Source organism: Myxocyprinus asiaticus, chromosome 37 (assembly GCF_019703515.2).
Source record: "Myxocyprinus asiaticus isolate MX2 ecotype Aquarium Trade chromosome 37, UBuf_Myxa_2, whole genome shotgun sequence".
NCBI lineage: Eukaryota > Metazoa > Chordata > Actinopteri > Cypriniformes > Catostomidae > Myxocyprinus > Myxocyprinus asiaticus.
In genome coordinates this window covers 8808493-8830277 of record NC_059380.1, presented here as the reverse complement: position 1 = coordinate 8830277, position 21785 = coordinate 8808493, and the positions used below count along the sequence as shown (strand labels likewise).

Below are 21785 nucleotides of genomic sequence, written 5' to 3'. Positions count from 1 at the left end.
CACCGGTCCTTCTACCTACGGGTTTGAGGCTGCGTCGGTTAGTACTGGGTGCGATTTGGGGACATCAATGGGACCAACTCTGCCAGGTATCCCCCCACGGACCTCCCATTCCCCAGCACGCTTGCTTGCCCCGATCGGGCTCTCACACGAGACCGCCGGCTCATCTCAGCGCGAGTTCGACTTTTCGTTTGGAGCTCGGGAAGACGATGAATTATCGAGCACAGCATCGGAGAGCGGGCTCGTCCAGTCTGATGCAGAGGTTTCGGCTGGGCTTCCTCCTTCGGGAATGGTCGCCCAGTCTCACGCCGATGCTGAGATGATGAACATGCTTTCCCACTTCTCTGGAGCTGATCGACAGACCACTCCATCCCCCGGTGGAGGGCAGAGAGGAGAATATTTTGTCGCTGCATGCCCAGGAGGCTGTGGCACCCAAAAGCCTGACAAAAGAATGGTTCCCTCATCTCCTGGGTCACATATCCGGTGTGCACAGCCGTCATCACAACCACCGTCCACCATCCCATTTTGGCAGGTATGGCACTCCAGCGGCGGACCCCCCCCCCCCCCCCGTGCGCCCAGCTGTGGCACAAACACACCCACACAGGATTGGTTCAAGTGGACAACGGGGACGAGATTCCTCCTCCCCCCTCCTCGGCCAATCTTATGTTGGGTGGCAGGAGCCAGGTAAGTGCTTCGACATCCCTGGACTCAGCATGGCCACGGGGCTCGAGTCCCCTCGACGTGGCACCTCGAGCTCCGCCCCGCCACGAGGCCCCACCCGCCGGTATGTCCGACGTGATCATTCCCTTGGTACCCCTCGCCCGGAGTTTGGGCTCATGGCTCGCGCTTTCCAACCCGTCACGATGGCTGACCCGGACCGTCCGACTCGGCTATGCGATTCAGTTCGCCAGGCGCCCGCCCAGGTTCAGCAGCGTCCGCTTCACCTCGGTGAAGGGCGAGAACGCCGCTACCTCGTGTGCGGATTTCTTTACCCTTCTGCGCAAGGGTGCAATAGAGCCTGTCCCTCCAGCCGAGATGAAGAAAGAGTTCTACAGCCCTTACTTCATCGTACCGAAGAAAGGCAATGGTTTGCGTCCAATCCTGGACCTGCGAGTACTGAACCGGGCTTTGCACACTAACGAGCGTCCGGAATCAAGATTGGTTCACGGTGGTAGACCTGAAGGACGCGTACTGCCATGTCTTGGTCTTACCTCGACACAGACCCTTCCTGCGGTTTGCCTTTGAAGGCCAGGCGTACCAGTACAAGGTCCTCCCCTTCGGCCTGTCCTTGTCCCCTCGCGTCTTCACGAAGGTCGCAGAGGCAGCCCTTGCCCCGCTAAGGGAAGTGGGCATTCGCATTCTCAACTATCTCGACTACTGGCTAATCCAAGCTCACTCTTGAGAGTTGCTGTGCGCACACAGGGATCTCGTGCTCCTGCACCTCAGCTGACTGGGGCTTCGGGTCAACTGGGATAAGAGCAACCTCTCCCCGGTTCAGAGCATCTCTTTTCTCGGTTTGGAGTTGGACTCAGTCTCGATGACAGTTGGTGCTGAACCGTCTGAAGGCGTTCAGACGGAGGACAGCGGTTCCACTGAAACTTTTTCAGAGGCTCCTGGGGCATATGGCATCCTCAGCAGCGGCCACACCACTCGGGTTGATGCATATGAGACCGCTTCAGCACTGGTTCAGACTTGAGTCCAGAGATGGGCATGGCATTGTGGGACACATCACATGACCATCACGCCGATCTGTCGCCGCCTCTTCAGCCCTTGGACCGACCTTGCATTTCTACAGGCAGGGGTTCCCCTAGAGCAGGTCTCCAGGTGCGTCATCCACTCACATCCCGGGCAACCTCAACACCGCAGCAGACGCGCTGTCATGTCAGATTACCCTCAGGGGAGAGTGGAGACTCCACCCTCAGGTGGTCCAGCTGATTTGGAGTCGATTCAGTTGAGCACAGGTAGACCTGTTTGCTTCCAGAGAATCCTCCCACTGCCCGCTTTGGTTCACCCTGGCCAAGGCACCCCTTGGTATAGATGCGCTGGCACACAGCTGGCCCCCTGGAGTATGCCAATATGCATTTCCCCCAGTGAGCCTACTTTCATAGACCCTGTGCAAGGTCAGGGAGGACGAGGAGCAGGTCATCCTAGTAGCAACCTCATGTCCCCCCCCCGACGAATTCCCCTGAGGAAGGATCTTCTTTCTCAGGGATGGGGCACCATCTGGCACCCACGACCAGACCTCTAGAATCTCCACGTCTGGCCCCTGGATGGGATGCAGAAGACCTAAGTGGCCTACCACCCGCAGTGGTAGACATGATCACTCAGGATAGAGCTCCCTCTATGAGGCACCTGTATGCCTTGAAGTGGCATCTGTTCACTAAGTGGTGTTCTTCCCAACGCGAAGACCCCCAGAGATGCGCAGTTGCATCGGTGCTTTCCTTCCTGAAGGAGAGGCTGGAGGGAGAGCTGTAGATGGTAAGTACTTGGGGAAGCACGACTTGATCATCAGGTTCCTGAGAGAGGCTAGGAGGTTGAATCCTTCCAGACCGCACCTCGTCCCCTCGTGGGACCTCTCTGTAGTCCTTCGGGGTCTACAGGGAGCTTCCTTTGTGACTTGGAGTCAGCTGAGCTTAAGGCACTCTCTTTGAAGACTGCCCTCCTGACTGTGCTCACATCCATCAAAAGGGTAGGGGACCTGCAGGCATTCTCTGTCAGCGAATCGTGCCTGGAGTTCAGTCCGGGTTACTCTCACGTGATCCTGAGACCCCGACCGGGCTATGTGCCCAAGGTTCCCACGACCCCTTTTAGGGATCAGGTGGTGAACCTGCAAGCGCTGCCCCAGGAGGAAGCAGACCCAGCCTTGGCGTTGCTGTGTCCGGTTCGAGCTTTACGCATAAATTTGGATCACACACAGAGCCTTAGAAGCTCCGAGCAGCTCTTTGTCTGCTTTAGTGGACAGCGGAATGGAAGCGCTGTCTCCAAACAGAGGATCGCCCACTGGGTCATGGACGCCATCGCGATGGCATATCAGGCTCAGGATTTGCCACCCCCTGCGGGGTTACGAGCTCACTCTACCAGGAGTGTGGCGGCATCCTGGGCCCTGGCCAGTGGCGCCTCTTTGGCAGACATCTGCAGAGCAGCGGGCTGGGCAACACCCAACACCTTTGCAAGGTTCTACAATCACCAGGTTGAGCCGGTCTCGTCCCATGTAGTGGCAGGCACGAGCAGGTAAGTTCCGGGACAGCTGGCCGGGTGTACCGCTTGCGCATAGCGCCTTTCCCCTCCCTTGAGGTGAAGACGTGCGCTCTTGACTCCCAGTCGTGTTCACAGACTGTGATCCCTGGATGACTTTCCTCCTTAGCCCTCTGGCAGTTGAGTTTGCGGAGAAACTCGCTGACCGGCCCAGTACGTGCGCTAATGAGCCCCTGTACTGAGGTAGGTGCTCCACATGTGCTGGTTCCCCGAAGGCAACCCCATGTGATATCTTCCGCAAAATCGCCCCTCTGCCCCCGGTCGCCATGCTCTGTAGAAACTCCTCCCCCTTCGGGTAGGACCTACCATGGGACCTCTTCACATGACATACTTCCGAAAAGACTCAGTAAGACCATGTGACGTATTCCACTCAAAATACCCCCCCCCCTTTGGGCAAGGTGGGGTCTCCGCGGTGTCTTCCCCTTGGGAGGGACACCCCCCGACGCAGACACTTATGGCTCCCAGTCAGTTAACGAATTCCACTCTTTTTGGGGAGAAAAAAGAGGGAAAGAGACCTCGGCTAGGCTAGCCTGTCCCTATAGTTGGGCAGTCGACTTGTACCTGATGGACTGTTCGACACTCATAAGAGCGTTGGGGGAGGTTACGTGACAGCCTGGTGCGCTGGCTACAAGGCACACAGCGGTCTGCCCGTCACACACCACCAGTTCACGTAACACAGTTCAGATAGTTGTGGTGTTTTGTATAGGGAACCCTAGTGTCACTACATCAACAGAACGTCGAGTGAGTGACAGATAGGGAACGTCATGGTTACTTTCGTAACCTCTGTTCCCTGATGGAGGGAACGAGACGTTGTGTCCCTCTTGCCATAAAACTGAACTTCCTGCTGAAATGGCCGGGACCTGGTCTCGGCTCCTCAGCACAAAACCTCAATGAGTGGTTGCATACCAGCTCCTTTTATACCCGTATGTCCGGGGGATTGGCATGCAAATTCCACTCGCCAATTCTCATTGGCCTTTTTTCAAAAAAGCAGAGGTGTTTGGGGCTCCCATGAGTGACCCCTAGTGTCACTACATCGACACAACGTCTCGTTCCCTCCATCAGGGAACGGAGGTTACGAAAGTAACCATGATGTTTTCATGAGCTACATAACTCAACTAATCTCTTGTGACACTTCAGGAAAATTCTAATCAATATTTCATGTCCATTTATTTAGTTGTTAAGAGGCCATGTAGTAAGCGGCATAATGCTTACTGATGTTCCCTCATCAGAGTTTTTTTTTTTTTTTTTTTTTTTTGCAATAAAGACCGACTGACTGTACATTATCACTCACATGTGAGATGTTAAATTAATGTGATGGCTTTGTTGTCTGGTTTTAAGGGTTTTTTGGCAATACAGATCCTTTCACAAAAATAGAGTAGGTATGGGAATTACAATTAGAGATGGATCTATTCCATTTATTTACAGTTATTTTGAGTCATCTGTGCCATATATTGCCATCTACACTTTTGAGTACAAAGCCTTTCAGCACTTTTCAACTTTGGCCCAGGATTCTGTAAATTCACACAATGCCATGGCAAGGTAAGCCATTTAGAAGTAGAATCAACAACTGTGTGCAATGCATTATAATTTATTTAGCAGTGATGTCAAAAGGAGAGAGGCTGCATTTATACCTTCAAAATGGTTTTACGAGGCTTTGGATCCAAAAGCAGAAAATTGCTTGCAATTAGACAAACCTTGTGAGGTCCCGTGCTTTGGATTTGGGGTGGAGTCTGTACCCCTGGTAATGGGATTCACGTGTTACCGATATTATGGCAGAACCCAAGCTCGACACATTGGCAGCTTTAATTGGAAATTACATGGTGCAACATACTTTAAGGGACATCTTAAATCCCGAATTATGTGTTAGGAAAAGAGGTTTTTATGCATTACAAAGCAAAACACAAACTGTTAATCACTAGTGGCATAAAGCGGGTTAAACCTATTACTGGTATTGCAGAAAATTAGTGTATCTAATTTGTTATCAGTTATATAATTTCGAGTGACGTATTTATTATTGATTTATGATTCTGATTTTTTTTTTTCAAAATCTCCTCTAATGAGATTAAACTTGTAGTTCACAGCCTTGTCTAAAACACATGCAAACATTTTATGTAATAACACAAATCTTTATGCATATCAGATTCAGATATACTTGTGGGGTTGGTTTTAAAAACCTATTTTCCACAAATTTGATTGAAAGATCTGTCTGCCACTCTAATATTTAAACTCTGACACACTTCCAAATTACAAGGCATTTCATTTGGCATGACTAACTGTAATATTGAATTGTAACCAATCAGAGCGTTTTTGTATGTGTTAGTGAGGTCAGACATTGGGTATATTTATATCAACAGGAAAGAGCTGCTCTCATTCACATACTTCGGTGTCAAACTTTATTCGATACAATCACACAACATCAACCAAACCATGCATAGTATAGATCAAATCTGGTAAGTTATGTTTTCTTTCCATCTTAAGGTTGAAGGTATACATTTGGGGTGTGCATCAAGAAACTTTTTTTTTTTTTTTTGAGAACTACAGAAATATAAATCATGTTTAAAACTTTAGCTCTGTTTCAAACTGTTGTTCTATAAAGGGTTCTTAAAAACAAGCAAAATTGCATTGTTGTATGTAAATTTGGTTTCATTTTACAGTTTGAAACATTTCGCTCAAGCAAAATTAGTCAGCAAAGAGATACCATTTTTAAATCAGTCATTCCAACATAAAATAGCAAAGTGTGAACTTTATCTTCAACATCACAATAGTCATAAAATAAGGTTAGTTATTTCAAAACTGTACTATCGCTTTGTTGAAAAACGAATAGTACACAATGTGCTTCAAATGAATGAGATGCAGTCAAATGTGATAGGATTATACACAGCCAGTCACTTTTTTAGTAATTAATGCACTAAATTACACAATGTCCTTAAATGAATATATAGACATTGAGTCTTCCTGTCAGTTTAATAAAGAAGTCTTTCTATTCAACAGCCATGAGGACTACCAGAGAACAGCAGACTGGCTTCTGTCCCAGACACAACACAGACCTAAAGTAGCCATCATCTGCGGCTCTGGACTGGGTGTGCTGGCTGATGCAATCAATTGCCAAGACTCTTTCAAATACTCTGAAATCCCCAGCTTTCCTCAAAGCACAGGTGAGACGCATCAGACTCTATTTGCCAACACAATAATTTGCCATTGTAACTGAGCATCATAAAAGGGTTTTGCCTGCACTACTGTTATGCTATATGTAGTGAGGCTTGTGTCCTCACTGTTTGTTTGTTTGTATGTGTATATAAACAGTGAAGGGCCATGCTGGAAGGCTGGTTTTCGGGGAGCTTAAAGGGAAGACTTGCGTGTGTATGCAAGGCCGATTCCACATGTATGAGGGACATTCGCTATGCAAGGTTTGTCTTTTCAAAACCAATGTGCCCTGCCTCATTCTCATAAATTAGGATTTTATTATTTTTCACTTCAATTCACTTTGATTATTATACTGTATATCATCCTTGACATTTTAATGCTGTGTTAAAGGGATAGTTCACCTAAAAATGAAAATTCTGTCATTTACTCTGAATAAAATTCTGTCATTCTCATGTTGTTCCAAACCCATATGACTTTCTTTCTTCCATGGAGCACAAAAGAAGATGTTAGGCAGCATGTTAGCCTCATCACCATTCACTTTCAGTGCATCATATACTCACAGTATATGGTGACCAAGGCTGTCATTCTAACATCTTTAGTTTACTATAGCAGAAAATAACTTCATATGGGTTTGGAACGTTATATGGGTTTGGATTTTTGGTTAAGCAATGCCTTTAAAGGAATATTCCGGGTTCAATATAAGTTTGGCTCAATCGACAGCATTTGTGGCATAATGTTGATTACCCACAAATACTAATTTTGACTAAAACTTTTTGCAAAAATGTAGGTTGCAGTGAGGCACTTATATAGGAAGTGAATGGGGCCAGTCTGTAAATGTTAAAATACTCACTGTTTCAAAAGTATAGCCACAAGATATAAACAATATGCATGATAACATAATTTTAGTGAGATAAAATTGCTAACTAAACTTTTCTGTGTACAGTTATACACTGATCAGCCACAACATTAAAACCACCTGCCTAATATCGTGTAGGTCCCCCTCGTACCACGAAAACAGCTCTGACCCATTGAGGCATGGACTCCACAAGACCTCTGAAGGTGTCCTGTGGTATCATTAGCAGCAGATCCTTTAAGTCCTGTAAGTTGCAAGGTGGGGCCTCCATGGATCGGACTTGTTGTTCCAGCACATCCCATAGATGCTCAATCATATTGAGATCTGGGGAATTTGGAGGCCAAGTCAATACCTTGAACTCTTTGTCATGTTCCTCAAGCCATTCCTGAAATTTTTTTGCAGCATGGCAGGGCGCATTATCCTGCTGAACGAGGCCACTGCCATCAGGGAATATCATTGCCATGAAGGGGTGTATGTGGTCTGCAACAATCTTTAGGTAGTTGGAACATGTCAAAGTATAATCCACATGAATGACAGGATCCAAGGTTTCCCAGCAGAACATTGCCCAGAGCATCACACTGCCTCCACTGGCCTGCCTTCTTCCCATAGTGCATCCTGCTGCCATCTCTTCCCCATGTAAACGACGCACACGCACCAAGCCATCCACATGATTTAAAAGAAAATGTGATTCATCAGACCAGGCCGCCTTCTTCCATTGCTCCACAGTCCAGTTCTGATGCTCATGTGCCCATTGTAGGTACTTTCGACGGTGGACAGGGGTCAGCATGGGCACTCTGACTGGTCTGCGGCTACGCAGCCCCATACGCAGCAAGCAGCGATGCACTGTGTGTCCTGACACCTTTTTATCATGGCCAGCATTAAGTTTTTCAGCAATTTTTGCTACAGTAGCTCTTCTGTGGGATCAGACCAGATGGGCTAACCTTCACTCCCCACATGCATCAATGAGCCTTAGGCGCCGGTTTGCCAGTTGTCCTTCCTTGGACCACTTTTGGTAGGTACTAACTTCTGCATACCGGGAACACCCCACAAGACCTGCCATTTTGGAGATGCTCTGACCCAGTCATCTAGCCATCACAATTTGGCCCTTGTCAAAGTCGCTCAGATCCTTACGCTTGCCTATTTTTCCTGCTTCCAACACATGAAATTCAAGAACTGACTGTTCACTTGCTGCCTAATATATCCCACCCCTCGACAGGTGCCATTGTAACAAGATAATAAATGTTATTCACTTCACCTGTCAATGGTTTTAATGTTGTGACTTTACAGCTGAAAAACTTTACAGCTGAAATAATACATTAATTTTAACAGAATAAATGTAAGTGCATTTATAAAATTATAAGATTTTCATACAGTGCCTTTAAACCCTCCAAAAATTGTCCCCATTCACTTCCATTGTAAGTGCCTCACTGTAACCTCGATTTTTGCTGTTTTTAAAGAAAAGGAGGGACGAGTCGAAATAATTTCTTGTGGTCATCATCATTATGCCACAAATGCTGTCGACTGAGTCAACACCACGTGTCATAACAGAATTACATTACATTTCAAGATTAGCCTACTCATATTTGCTGATAAAATGATAGAAGAAGGGGATTCTTTTTTTTTTTTTATGTCAACACTGGGACAGTGTATTCACTCCTGATCATGCTAATCTGAATCACATGCTTTAATGCCAGAGCACAATTTACCATTCAATAAATCTTTTGTCTGGTTTACATAACAGGGTTAGACTAATGTGGCTTGCTGGCAATACGACTGTACAGTACAGCTGCAATCTTATGGAGTTTATAACGATGCTGGTGCTGGTTGGATTAACAGATTACTACAGATTTGTCCTGATCTTCTGTTTGTGCTCCTCAGGTCACTTTTCCAATAAGAGTGTTCAAGCTTCTTGGTGTCGACACCTTGATTGTCACTAATGCTGCTGGATCTTTAGCAGAAAGTTATAGCTGTGGTGATATTATGATCATCCGTGACCATATAAACTTTCCTGGACTCGCTGGACTGAATCCACTCAACGGACCTAATGATGATAAGTGAGTATCAATATAAAGGAAAGCATTGATGTGAGCTAAGAAAGCATTAATGTATATCAAAGTCAAAGTTTTACTTGTTAACAAGAAAATATATTTTACTGTAAGCTCACTTTTAAAATAAGCATAAATAAAAATAAAAATAGAAAAAGACAAAACCAATAGTTAATTGTCTGTTGGATGCTTCCAAGGTTTGGTCCTCGATTTCCTCCCATGACTGGGGTCTATGACAAAAGCCTGCGGAAGATGGCGTTTGACATCTGTAAGAGCATGGGCGTCTCCCAATATGTCCGAGAGGGCGTGTACTGCATGGTGGGAGGGCCCAACTTTGAGAGCATAGCTGAAGCCCGCCTTTTGCACAGACTGGGAGTGGATGCAGTTGGTAAGCATCACATGCTTCACATCACCATTCCCTTTCAAAATATGAAGGGGAAAAAACATGCAGTGAAAGTAAATGATGATTAAGGTTAGCATTCCATCTAACATCTCCTTATAGGAATAATTTTTCTGAAATTGAAAATTCTCGCATCATTTACTCAACCTCATGCCATCCCAGTTGTGTGTTTTTTTTATTTCTGCTGAACACAATTTTTTGTAGAATAATATCTCAGCTCTGTTAGTTTATACTAGAATGCAAGTGAATGGTGAACAAAACTTTGAAGCTCAGAAAGCACATACAGGTAGCATTAAAGGAATTCAAATGACACTGGTTCAATCTGTCTTCAGAAGGGATATGATAAGTGTGGGTGATAAATCGCAACTTTCACATTCTTTTTTTTTTTTTTTTTTTTTTTTTTTTTTGGTGATTCAATTCTTTGTGCATATCACCACCTACTGGGCAGGGAGGAGAATTAATAGTTTAAAAAAAGGACTTTATATATTATAAAGTTATAGATATTTATCTGTTTCTCACCCACACCTATCATATTGCTTCTGAAAATCACTGTAGTCGTATGAATTAATTTTATGTACTTTTTGGAGCTTCAAAGTTCTGGTCACCATTCACTTGCATTGTATGGACCAACAGAGCTGAGATAAAAATCTTTTAGAAAGTCATACACATCTGGGATGGCATGAGGGTGAGAAAATTAGAGCATTTTAAATTTTTGGTGAACACCCTTTAATTTGATGCATGGAAGAAAGAAGTCATATGGGTTTAGAACATCATGGTGGTGAATGATGACAATTTCCATTATTTACAATAATATGAATAGTATTATTATTATTATTATTAATCATTCTGTAATGCCTGTTAAATGTGTAGGAGAGTAAATATTCATTACGTTATATGTGAAAGTAACTAGTTACTACTTGAGATACTTTCTTACTCTTACTCGAGTAATTTTTAACATTATTACTTTTATTTCTACTTGAGTAATTGTTTTTTTTTTTTAATAATTGTACTTTTACTTGAGTAAAATTTTTGCTACTCTACCCACCTCTGTGGGAACTATTTAAAGGGACAGTTCACCCAAAAATGAATATTCTGTCATCATTTATTCACCATCATATTGTTCCAAACCTGTATGACTTTCTTTCTTTCCGTGAAACAGAGGATGTTAGGCAGAGTATTAGGGACTGACAGCCTCAGTCACCATTAATTTTCATTTAATGGAAAACAGATGCAATGAAAGTGAATGGTGACTGAGGCTGTCATTCTGCCTAACGTATTATTTTGTTTTCCATTGAAGAAAGACATTCATACAGGTTTTGAACAACATGAGGATGAGTAAATCAACTGTCCCTCAAAAAAGGAGTCATTTTGTGGGATAGCCGGATTTAATTATGCATTAATTTGCCTTTAAAGGTATGAGTACTGCACCAGAAGTGCTGGTTGCCAGTCACTGTGGCATGAGAGTCTTTGGTCTGTCCCTCATTACTAATAAAGTAGTGAAAAGCTATGAGGACAATGAGACTGTCAATCATGAAGCCGTGCTGGAGGTGAGCAAAATGCGCTCAGAAATGCTGCAGGCACTCGTCACAGAGCTCGTCAGCCACATGGACATCAACAACAACACTGCGTGATGACATCAGCACTGTAACTGTCAATCAAAATCTCATCCAGACAAATCTGCAGCTGCCATGATTTCTTTATCAACTGGTCATACTTGTACATGTAACTATAGAACATCTATGTCAGTAAGACATTTTCTTTGACATGTTTTCAGTAACTTATTACTGATTATGATATTGTATTGTTTTTTGTGATTTTGGAAATGATTCTGTTCAATGGTGCCACAGCAACAAATGTTAAAACACTGGGCCAAAAATGGACTATTCAATATACTGCTTAATTTGTTTGTATTTTATTCATTAATAATTTATCTTTTTGTGCAGTAGAGGTTTAATGCATGTAAATGTATATTCATATTAACAATATAATAAGAGCTTGATGTGGGATATTATGTTACACATTTTTCATTCATCATTCAAATTAATATAAATCTTAATGTTAATATTTTGATGATAAAGTACGATATTTATATAATTCCTTCATGCTATTTATGATACTGTCTTATATTTTCAGTTTGGATTGTACAAAGCCACTGAATCTAGAACTTTTTGTATAACCTGCTCTCTTCTATAAGATCAACAAATAATCTGAACTTCAGTGCAACAATAATAACAATAAAGGTATATGTTTCACTTTGATACAATCCCATAAATGTTTTATAGAGATTTAATATAAATGTTTAAAAATTAATAATAGATAAAAGTAGCTTTTGCAGAGATAAAAAAAAAAAAAAAAAAGTTTCCATTTAATTGCCGCACATGCTCAACATATCCACTAGATGGCAACAGATTTGCAATGTGTGATTGTGTGCAGACGCGCTCCTCCGGTTGCCATGGCAAATTTAAACGCTTGGTGCAGACGGAATTGTTTTGACCCAAAAACGACATCATGACTTTTAGTTCACGTCAAGAAATGCTCGACTTTTATCCAGTGGTATGATTGACTGTGTTTATGGCTGATTTGTTCTAATGTGAATAGATTGTTGTTTTTTATTATTATTATTAAAGTAAAACAGCCGCAGATAAGAGTTGAAGGCGTGACGAATGTTTTTTTTTTTTTTTTTACGGATCTGTAACGTTCAATAAAAAAAAAAATACATCTATAATGCTATTTAAATAAATAAATAAATAAATAAATAAAATAATAATTACTTGAGTATTCAGATTTTGAGTTCAAAGTCATTTGTCATACTGTTAGTTTGGAATTATCTTTAATTATTATTGATTTAAAACAAAAGCAGTGAAATCATTTTGTTTTCAAATATTTATATTTGAAAAAATGTTGTCCACCAAATCAAAGTCAGGTGGTGTAACCAACAAACCATTCTGCTGACATGTGACAAGACAGTCATAAAACAGAGAAGATCGTGAAATTTTTAAAGACACATTTTGTTCAGGTTAAATGGATTAACCCTCAGAAAACCTCTTGATATGTATGACTTAAAAATTAATGATATTTATAATTTTTATATTTGTACCTTGAAAAATATTTTAGACATCTTTTTGATTAATTATTAAAGGAATAGTTCACCCAAAAATGAAAATTCTCTCATCATTTACTCACCCTCATGCCATCCCAGATTTGTATGACTTTCTGTCTTCTGCAGAACACAAACGAAGATTTCTAGAAGAATATCTCAGTTCTGTACGTACATACAATGCAAAGTCAAAAGTCAAAATTAAATATTGATCTGTTTCTCAATACAGTAGGTTCTTATCGCTTCTGCAAATATAAAGATTTTACCACTGGAGTCATTTGGATTGCTTTTATGCTACCTTTATGTGCTTTTTGAACTTCAAAGTTTTGGACCATTTTGACTTGTATTGTATGGACCAACAGAGCTGAAATATTCTTCTAAAATCTTTGTTTGTGTTGAGCAGAAGAAAGAAAGTCATACACATCTGGGATGGCACGAGGGTGAGTAACTGATGAGATTTCATTAACTATTCCTATGAGTTGTGTACACTTAGTGTATTCAAGGTGCAAGGAAAGTATTTTAATACCTTTTACTTGATGGTTACACCACTTGACATTGTTAAAGTCATTAAATCCATTTTTTTTTATGTTATAATTGTTTGTTTGTTTGTTTTTATGTATGAAACCAACATGCGAGCAAATATTACATTTGTACGAACTAGAAACATGTTTTAAATTTGTAATTATTTTTTAAAAGATTGATCATTTTTATTATCTCAGACAACCTTATTTGTCAATGACACGTTTATGTTTAAAGATTACAGCAAATGGGAACATAGGACAAAACCTAAGCCTCAGCCCTGGGCAACTCATCATCATAAAAATGTCCTATCATCATTTGAACAAGACAGTGGAACTACTGTAATCAGACAATTTCCGACTGTAATGTCAGGTGAGACATAAACATAGCTAAGCATTAAAGTAATGCTGTTAAACATATGTTAGTGTAGTCACTCAAATTGTGGCTTTCATGCATGAATGTGTAATTGCTACTTTATGATCTCCAAACAGGAAAATCTCAATGGAAAACTGTCCACAATGATTCCACAACATTACCCAAACTCTCTAGAAGGAAAACAACTGTAAAAGTGGAACAGGACCATACTAAAGACAATATCAAAGCACTGAAGGTTTGTACTGTAAAACAAGAAAGTAGAATTTTTTTTCTTTCTTTTTTAAGTTCACTTGACTTTGGATAGTATATATAATATTATGGTATATTTTGGTAGAGTATATATACCATGTCTTGAATTCCATTTCCCTGCATGTGTTGTAGTTACTCATCACATCCTCGAAAGAAGCCATTAAAGACAGAGAGAAGCACTGCGAACATCTTAAAGAGAGCAACCTGCAGATAGCCAAGACCATTATGGACACAGAGAGAAGCTCGTTCTCCAGAGCCAAAGAACTGCTCAACCAGGAAGAACAAATGGGCGTGAGACAAATAACTGATGCACAGTGGGGTCCAAAAATCTGAGACCACACTGAAAATCTGCGTCTTTTAAAACTGGAAATAAACAGTGTGTAAAACAAATAAAAGTTATGATGCAAAATGAAGAAGAAATATTTAAGATTTTGCACTATATCTAGTTCACTAATCAAATGTGAGCACATCTGTGACATTGACCTTTGTGCAAAAGGTAAGATTTCCTTGCTTCCATTGAAGTACACATTCTCAAATCATGCTGGATAACATGGGTCAGGTTTTGGCATCTTGTGGAGTTCATGCTCTAGTGAACAATTTGCTAAATAGAAGCATTTTCACTAGTGGTCTCAAGATTTTTAGACCCCACTTTATGCAAAAAGCACTGAACTCATACCTGTACATTTCGCAAATCATTAAGAACCCCTAACCTGTGAAATATGATCACAGAAACATCTCCATGGTTAGTTTACACATACTGTTCATGTTTGAACGCTTGATTTTTTGTTGTTGTTGTTGTTGTTGTTGCAATTTATAGCTGCTGCAGCTCACTGGCCATTAATGGTAGTAAGAAAACAACAAATTCAAGCTGGCTATTTTATCTTCTGTAAATGCAGGTTTGCAGGAGCAGTTGGATATGGTGACAACAAAAGTGGTGAAGGCACAGAAAGAGCTGCACACTCTGAAGACATACAAAGATATGGAGTACCCAGTCAAGGCCTTGCAAATTGCAAACATTGAAAGAGAGCTGGATAAACTGAGAGAGAAGCAGCAGGTAACTCATACACAAATCAGATATATGGCCAAATACTCTAAGAACAATTTTATATTTCATTTATTTGGACATGTAAATGTATGCCAATATTTCAAATTCCACGATTATTTAGGAAAATATACTGTCTGTAACATAAAATGGTCATTTCTGGCATCTCTGAAGTATTTTGAAATACACATTGCATAAATGTACAAGTTCAGTATTTTTCTTTTATATATCAATGAAAACCATACATGAACATGTATGATTTTTCACTTACTTTTTAGACATATATGCACTCAAAAATAATTTCATAACAAAATTCCATCAAATTGAGTTAAATTTAATTTTGTTAAAAATTACAAGGAATTTTGTTTGAAATTGAAATGCATAACTATTAATTGTATTATAAAAGTGTATTCAGCATTTATTAATCTTTGTTAATGTTAATTTATAAAAATACAATTGTTCATTGCTAGTTCATATCAGTTTATAATGCATTAACTAATGTTAACATACACAACTTTTAAATAAAAAAAAAACAAACATATTAGTATGTTTCAATTAACATTAACCAAGATTAATAAATGCTGTAAAAGTACTGTTATTGTTCAGTTTATTGCAACATGTTAATGAATACAACCTTATTTTAAAGTGTTACTGTCAGGTGTATTCTGTTGATTCATGTCTTTTATTTTGAAATTCTAGTTCCTGTTTCATGTCATGTGTTCCTGTTTCCCTAGTCATGTGATTTCTGTTTTCCCTCCATGTTCATGTGTCATGTTTTCATTGGTTTATTGTTTAATTATCTTGTTATCAGTTCTGTTTGTTCATTGGTTTATGTTCTCCCATGTCTTGTATTTAAGCCCTCATGTTTGCATTGTCTAGTGGTGGAATATTGTATGTGATGGTATGTGCAGGTCAGGTCAGGTCAGGTCAGGTCAGGTCAGGTCAGGTCAGGTCAGGTCAGGTCAGGTCAGTCTTGTAGTCAGGGTCATTGGAGTTCACGTTCTGTAAATAAACTGCACTTGGGTTCTTCATCTTCACTTCCTCGTCATCATTGTCAGCAGCCAACAACGTTACAGAATACTCCACCTCCCATGGACCCAGCGGTTTTGCTTCTGCGCTTACGTCAGGGGAATCGTCCTCTGGAGGACTATGTTGAGGACTTCTGCGGTCTAGCCAGCCAGGTGGACTTCAATGAGGTTGCCCTCAAGGGTTGTTTTAGATTTGGACTAAATGAGTCCATTTCTTTTTTGATGCCTGGCGATCGCAGTTCCCTCAGCCTGGCTCGATATATCGACCTCGCCCTTCAATTCATCGGTTCCCACTGTGGGGGAGGCGGATCCCGAGCCAGAGTCCCACGTCATGGCCGCCGCCCACGTCATGGCCGCCGCCGAGCCAGAGTCCCACGTCATGGCCGCCGCCGAGCCAGAGTCCCACGTCATGGCCGCCGCCGAGCCAGAGTCCCACGTCATGGCCGCCGCCGAGCCAGAGTCCCACGTCATGGCCGCCGCCAAGCCAGAGTTCCACATCACAGCGACGCCTCAGCCTGCTCCATGCCACGTCCCAGCGACGCCTCAGCCTGCTCCATGCCACGTCCCAGCGACGCCTCAGCCTGCTCCATGCCACGTCCCAGCGACGCCTCAGCCTGCTCCATGCCACGTCCCAGCGACGCCTCAGCCTGCTCCATGCCACGTCCCAGCGACGCCTCAGCCTGCTCCATGCCACGTCCCAGCGACGCCTCAGCCTGCTCCATGCCACGTCACAGCGACGCCTTAGCCTGCTCCATGCCATGTCACAGCCACACCTGAGCAGTGGGACCTGGAGATGGTTCCCACCCTTATACCCACCTTTAGTTCTCCTGAGCAGGCAAGGGGAATTTTCGGCACTCCGATCCCGCCTGGACCCTCTGAGCCCTGGACTTCGCTTTGGCCTGTTGGTCCCTCGACATTGCCTCAGCTCGGCGTTCCCTCGGCTCCACTACGGTCCTTCAGCCTGTCAGCTGTGCCGGGGTCCCTCGTCCCTCTGGCTCCTCCTTGGTCTGTCGGTCACCTGGCTCCGCTTTGGCTCTACGATCCCTCAGCTCCGCCTTGCTCCTTCGAGCCTCTAGCACCGCCTTGGTCCTCCCTGCCATCGGCTCCACCCTGGCCCTTCGTGTCTTCGGCTACTCTCCGGGCACCACGTTCCAAGGCTTCGCCCCTCGAGCCTCTCATGGCTCCATCTTCCATGGCTCTGCCCCTCGAGCCTCTCATGGCTTCACCTCCCACAGACTTTGCCCTTGTCCCATGCCCCTTGCCCTTTCTCGCCACGCCATGCACCACGCCTCAAGACACCCCCCCCCCACCCCCGCTCACTACAGAACTTTGAATTATGTCATGTATTACGTGTTTTGTTTATGTGTTGGGGTGTCAGGAGCCACCCCTTAGTGGGGGGGATATGTCAGGTGTATTTTGTTGATTCATGTCTTTTATTTTGAAATTCTAGTTCCTGTTTCATGTCATGTGTTCCTGTTTCCCTAGTCATGTGATTTCTGTTTTCCCTCCATGTTCATGTGTCATGTTTTCATTGGTTTATTGTTTAATTATCTTGTTATCAGTTCTGTTTGTTCATTGGTTTATGTTCTCCCATGTCTTGTATTTAAGCCCTCATGTTTGCATTGTCTAGTGGTGGAGTATTGTATGTGATGGTATGTGCAAGTCAAGTCAATTCAAGTTCATGTTTTGTAGTCAGGGTTATTGGAGTTCACGTTCTGTAAATAAACTGCACTTGGGTTCTTCATCTTCACGTCCTCGTCATCGTCATCATTGTCAGCAGCCAACAACATTACAGTTACCAACTAAAGCTGGCATTTTGGCCAATAGATAGGAAAAGAGTAAAAGGTAACCATAAATAAATCTCAGAAAATCCTTTATTTAGCTCTCATTGGACCTCTTCAATTTATTTTATCCTCTTGTAATTCTCAGGTTGAGCAGGAGGATGTGTCTTTGCTGTTTAAGAAAGAGATGGCAAATTTGGAGAGATGTGAACGCCAAAGACAGCAGGCTGTACTGTCTGCCATTACTGAGGTTAAGCAGCACTTTGAAGCTTTCTTTGTCAGATTATTGATTTAATTTCAATGAGTATTCTGGTTTCAATACAAGTTAAGCTTGATTACTACAAAAAATAATTTTGACTTGTCCCTCACTGTAAATAAAGGTTACAGTGAGGCACTTAATATGTTAGTAATGGGGCCAGTTTTTGGGAGGGTTTAAAGGCAGAAATGTGAAGCTTAGAATATTATAAAAGAACTAACATACATTTTTCTATTAAAACTTGAGTCTTAGTTGAGCTGTTAAGTTCTTTAAATTGTCTTTTTATGGTCATTTTAGGGTTTTAGGGTTTAAGTCTTTGTCTTCATAGCAACAAAGTTGTAAAAATAAAAATAACTTTAAACAGAAAAGGTTACTATGCAATTTTATTACACTACAGTCATGTTAACACACATACTGTTTACATCTTGCAGCTATAATTTTGAAATTGTGAGTATTTAAACATTTAAAGATTGGCCCTCAGTCAGTTATTATCAGGAGTGGTTTAAGGAAGGACCCAAATGCAGAGGGAATGAAAATGAAAACACAAATGAATGTATTAATGAACTGATTACTGAAAACCCAGTCCTGGTTGCAGAGAGGTGAGTGACGATGATGGCAGTGATGAACTGGGACACCCGGATAAGGAAAGGTGGTGAGGATGATAACGGCGATGAGGTGCGTAATCCACAGAGCAGTGATGGCTGTGATGAGCTGAGACACCCGGATAAGGAAAGGCGGTGAGGATGATAACGGCGATGAAGTAAGTTGTTCACAGAATAGTAATGGCTGTGGTGAGCTGAGACACCTGGGCGTGGAATGGCAGAGAGGATGGCAATGTGCTGAGGTGAGTAATCCACAGAACAGTAACAGTTCAGAGCAAGTGTCCATTCGATAATTCCAACAGGTGAAACCAGGAGCGTAACCACCGAATCCACACTGGAAAATACTGAGAGAAACAAAGGTGAAAATAGACCGACAGGAAGGCAAGACGGGAACAATCTGGTGACTAGACGAGGCTGGAGAGGGAAATAAATATACAGCGGTAATGGCACACAGGTGGGGTGATTACCTCATGAGCAGCGCAAACGAGCGTCTGCAAGGAAACGCTGATTGCTCCACTCCGAAGCAAAGGAAAACACACAAAGCGAACGAAAACACTGACACAAAAAAGGAACCGGCAGATAAGCCAAACCGTGCAGTACCCCCTCCCCTATGGATGCCTCCTGGCGTCCCCTGAAGGTCCACCAGGATGCTGATGGAATTCATCAATGAGGGCACGGTCCAGGATGTCACGAGCTGGAACCCAGCATCTCTCCTCCAGACCATAGCCCTCTCAGTCTACCAAATACTGATATCTTCTGCCCCTCTGCCTCGCGTCAAGAAGACGTCTAACAGAGTAAGCCTAAGCCCCCTCTATTAGACGAGGAGGTGGGGAACAGAGGAGTCGGGCTGAAAGGGGGAGCGGACAACAGGCTTGATTTTAGATACGTGGAAGACAGGGTGAATTTTATTAAAACGGGGGGGGGGGGGGTAATCTGAGATGAACTGCCACCGGACTAAGCACCTTAGAGATGGTAAACAGTCCAATAAATTTAGGTCCCAGTTTACGTGAGGGAAGTCGGAGTGGAATGTCTTGGGAAGACAACCAGACCTTCTGTCCACACACGTAAACTGAGGGCTTCTCTGGTGACCCTCCAGGTGCGACAGCATCGCTGGATGAATGCATGCATGGAATTCATTGAGAGGGGAACAACGGGGGCTGGTAGCCTAAACAGCACTGGAAGGGCGACAGACCCATAGATGAAACCGGGAGGGAATTATGTGCATTCTCGACCCAGGATAGTTTGGAACACCAAGTCAACAATTCCCGAGATGCCACGCAGCGCAGGACCCTCTCCAAATCCTGATTAGCCCACTCAGCCTGCCCATTGGTCTGGGGGTGGAACCCAGATGACAAGCTAAAAGTCACCCCCAGCTGTCAACAGAATTCTGCCCAAAACTTAGACATGAACTGAGGTCCCCTGTCGGAGACCACGTCCACGGCCATGAATACGGAAGACATGATCAATGACTACAGCTGCTGTCTCCCTCGCTGAAGGTAATTTGGGGAGTGAAATTAAATGAGCCGCCTTCGAGAACCGTTCTATTACAGTTAAAATAACTGTATTGCCACTGAACGGGTTAATCCAGTAACGAAATCCGTGGCAATGTGCGACCAGGGTCTTGAAGGGACTGGCAGCGGCTGAAGGAGCTCCACAGGGGGTCGACTGGAAGACTTGTTGCTAGCACAAACCGAACAGGCCGAAACGAAACTCCATACATCCTGTGCCAACGAGGGCCACCAGAACCATTGCTTGACTAATGCCTGGGTACGAGTAGCTCCTGGATGACAGGCCAGGTTAGAGGAATGATTCCACCGGACGATGTGAGTTCGGACTGACTCAGGAACAAACAGCAGGCTCTCTGAACACTTTGCGGGAATGGTGACGTCGCGCTAAGCAGAGAACAGACTTTGGACTCTATCTCCCAGGACACCACTGCCACCACCCTATTGGGTGGAATAACGGTATCCGGGAAGGTCGAGGTGCTCTCAGTCTCAAAAGAGCAGGACAAAGCATCAGGTTTACTGTTCTTAGACCCGGGGCGATACGAGATAGTAAAATTTAATCTGCCAAAGAAAAGTGCCCAGTGTGCCTGCCAGGAATTTAATTGTTTCGTGGTGCAGATGTACTCAAGGCTCTTGTGGTCGGTCCAAACCACAAATGGAACCCCTGAACCCTCCAACCAATGACGCCACTCACCCAACGGTAATCTGACAGCCAGTAACTCCCTATTCCCGATGTCGTAGTTCCGTTCCGCAGGGGTAAAGTGATGAGAAAAGAACGTGCAGGGGTGTAACGCCCCATCCAATGGAAATCTTTGGGACAAAATAGCCCCTATCCCCACCTCCGATGCATCAACTTCCACCACAACCTAACAAGATGGGTCAGGATTTACCAGAATGGGAGCTGAAACAAAAGAGCTCTTTAGTTTTTGGAAAGCAGACTGAGCCTGCTGGAACCAATAGAAACAATTTCTGGTGGAATTTAGGTTCGTCAGAGGGGCCCATCTGACTGAAATTCCAGATGAACCACTGGTAAAAATGGGCAAATCCCAGAAACCGCTGGACTGCTTTGCAATCTGCAATTGCCTTTACCTTGGCCAGGTCCATCCGGATACCATTGGGCGAGAGGACGAACCCCAGGAACAGAATCGACCGTGCTTGAAACTCACACTTCTCCACCTTGATGAACAAATGATTCTCCAGCAACCGTTGAAGCACTCTTCTGATGTGCTGGACATGGTCTCATAAGTTACTAGAAAATATTAGGATATCATCAAGATATACAAAAATGAATCGATTGACGATGTCACGCAGCATTTCATTGACGAGAGCCTGGAAGATGGCGGGAGCATTGGAAAGGCTGAAAGGCATGACCAAGTATTCAAAATGCCCCATAGGCGTGTTAAAAGCTGTTTTCCATTCGTCCCCCTCCCTGATCCGAACAAGGTAGTAAGCATTGCAAAGATCCAACTTTGTGTATACAGAAGGTCCCCGCAAGAGTTTGAAGGTGAAGACATCAATGGCAAAGGATAACAATTCTTTACCATGGTGTCATTCAGCCCCCGATAATCTATGCAGGGATGCAAAGAGCCATCTTTCTTCCCCACAAAGAAGAACCCCATCCCAGCCAGAGAGGAAGA

At 43.4% G+C, this 21785-nt stretch overlaps 2 protein-coding genes across 3 annotated transcripts; both read left to right on the top strand.

Moving 5' to 3' along the window:
* Positions 1–5612: 5612 nt before the first annotated feature.
* On the top strand, positions 5613–11966 carry LOC127427831 (purine nucleoside phosphorylase-like). Its single transcript, XM_051675650.1, has 6 exons — positions 5613–5702; positions 6244–6407; positions 6556–6659; positions 9128–9303; positions 9492–9682; positions 11108–11966. Exons 1-6 carry the CDS (start codon positions 5680–5682, stop codon positions 11323–11325), a joined length of 876 nt encoding a protein of 291 aa, XP_051531610.1. The 5' UTR covers positions 5613–5679; the 3' UTR covers positions 11326–11966.
* A 2191-nt stretch (positions 11967–14157) lies between these two features.
* On the top strand, positions 14158–18240 carry LOC127427830 (uncharacterized). Of its 2 annotated transcripts, none has more exons than XM_051675649.1 (2): positions 14158–14988; positions 17934–18240. In XM_051675649.1, exons 1-2 carry the CDS (start codon positions 14851–14853, stop codon positions 18078–18080), a joined length of 285 nt encoding a protein of 94 aa, XP_051531609.1. In that variant the 5' UTR covers positions 14158–14850; the 3' UTR covers positions 18081–18240. The 2 variants fall into 2 exon arrangements, with proteins under 2 accessions (XP_051531609.1, XP_051531608.1); XM_051675648.1 differs by lacking the exon at positions 17934–18240 and adding an exon at positions 16035–17298.
* The last annotated feature ends 3545 nt before the right edge of the window (positions 18241–21785 follow it).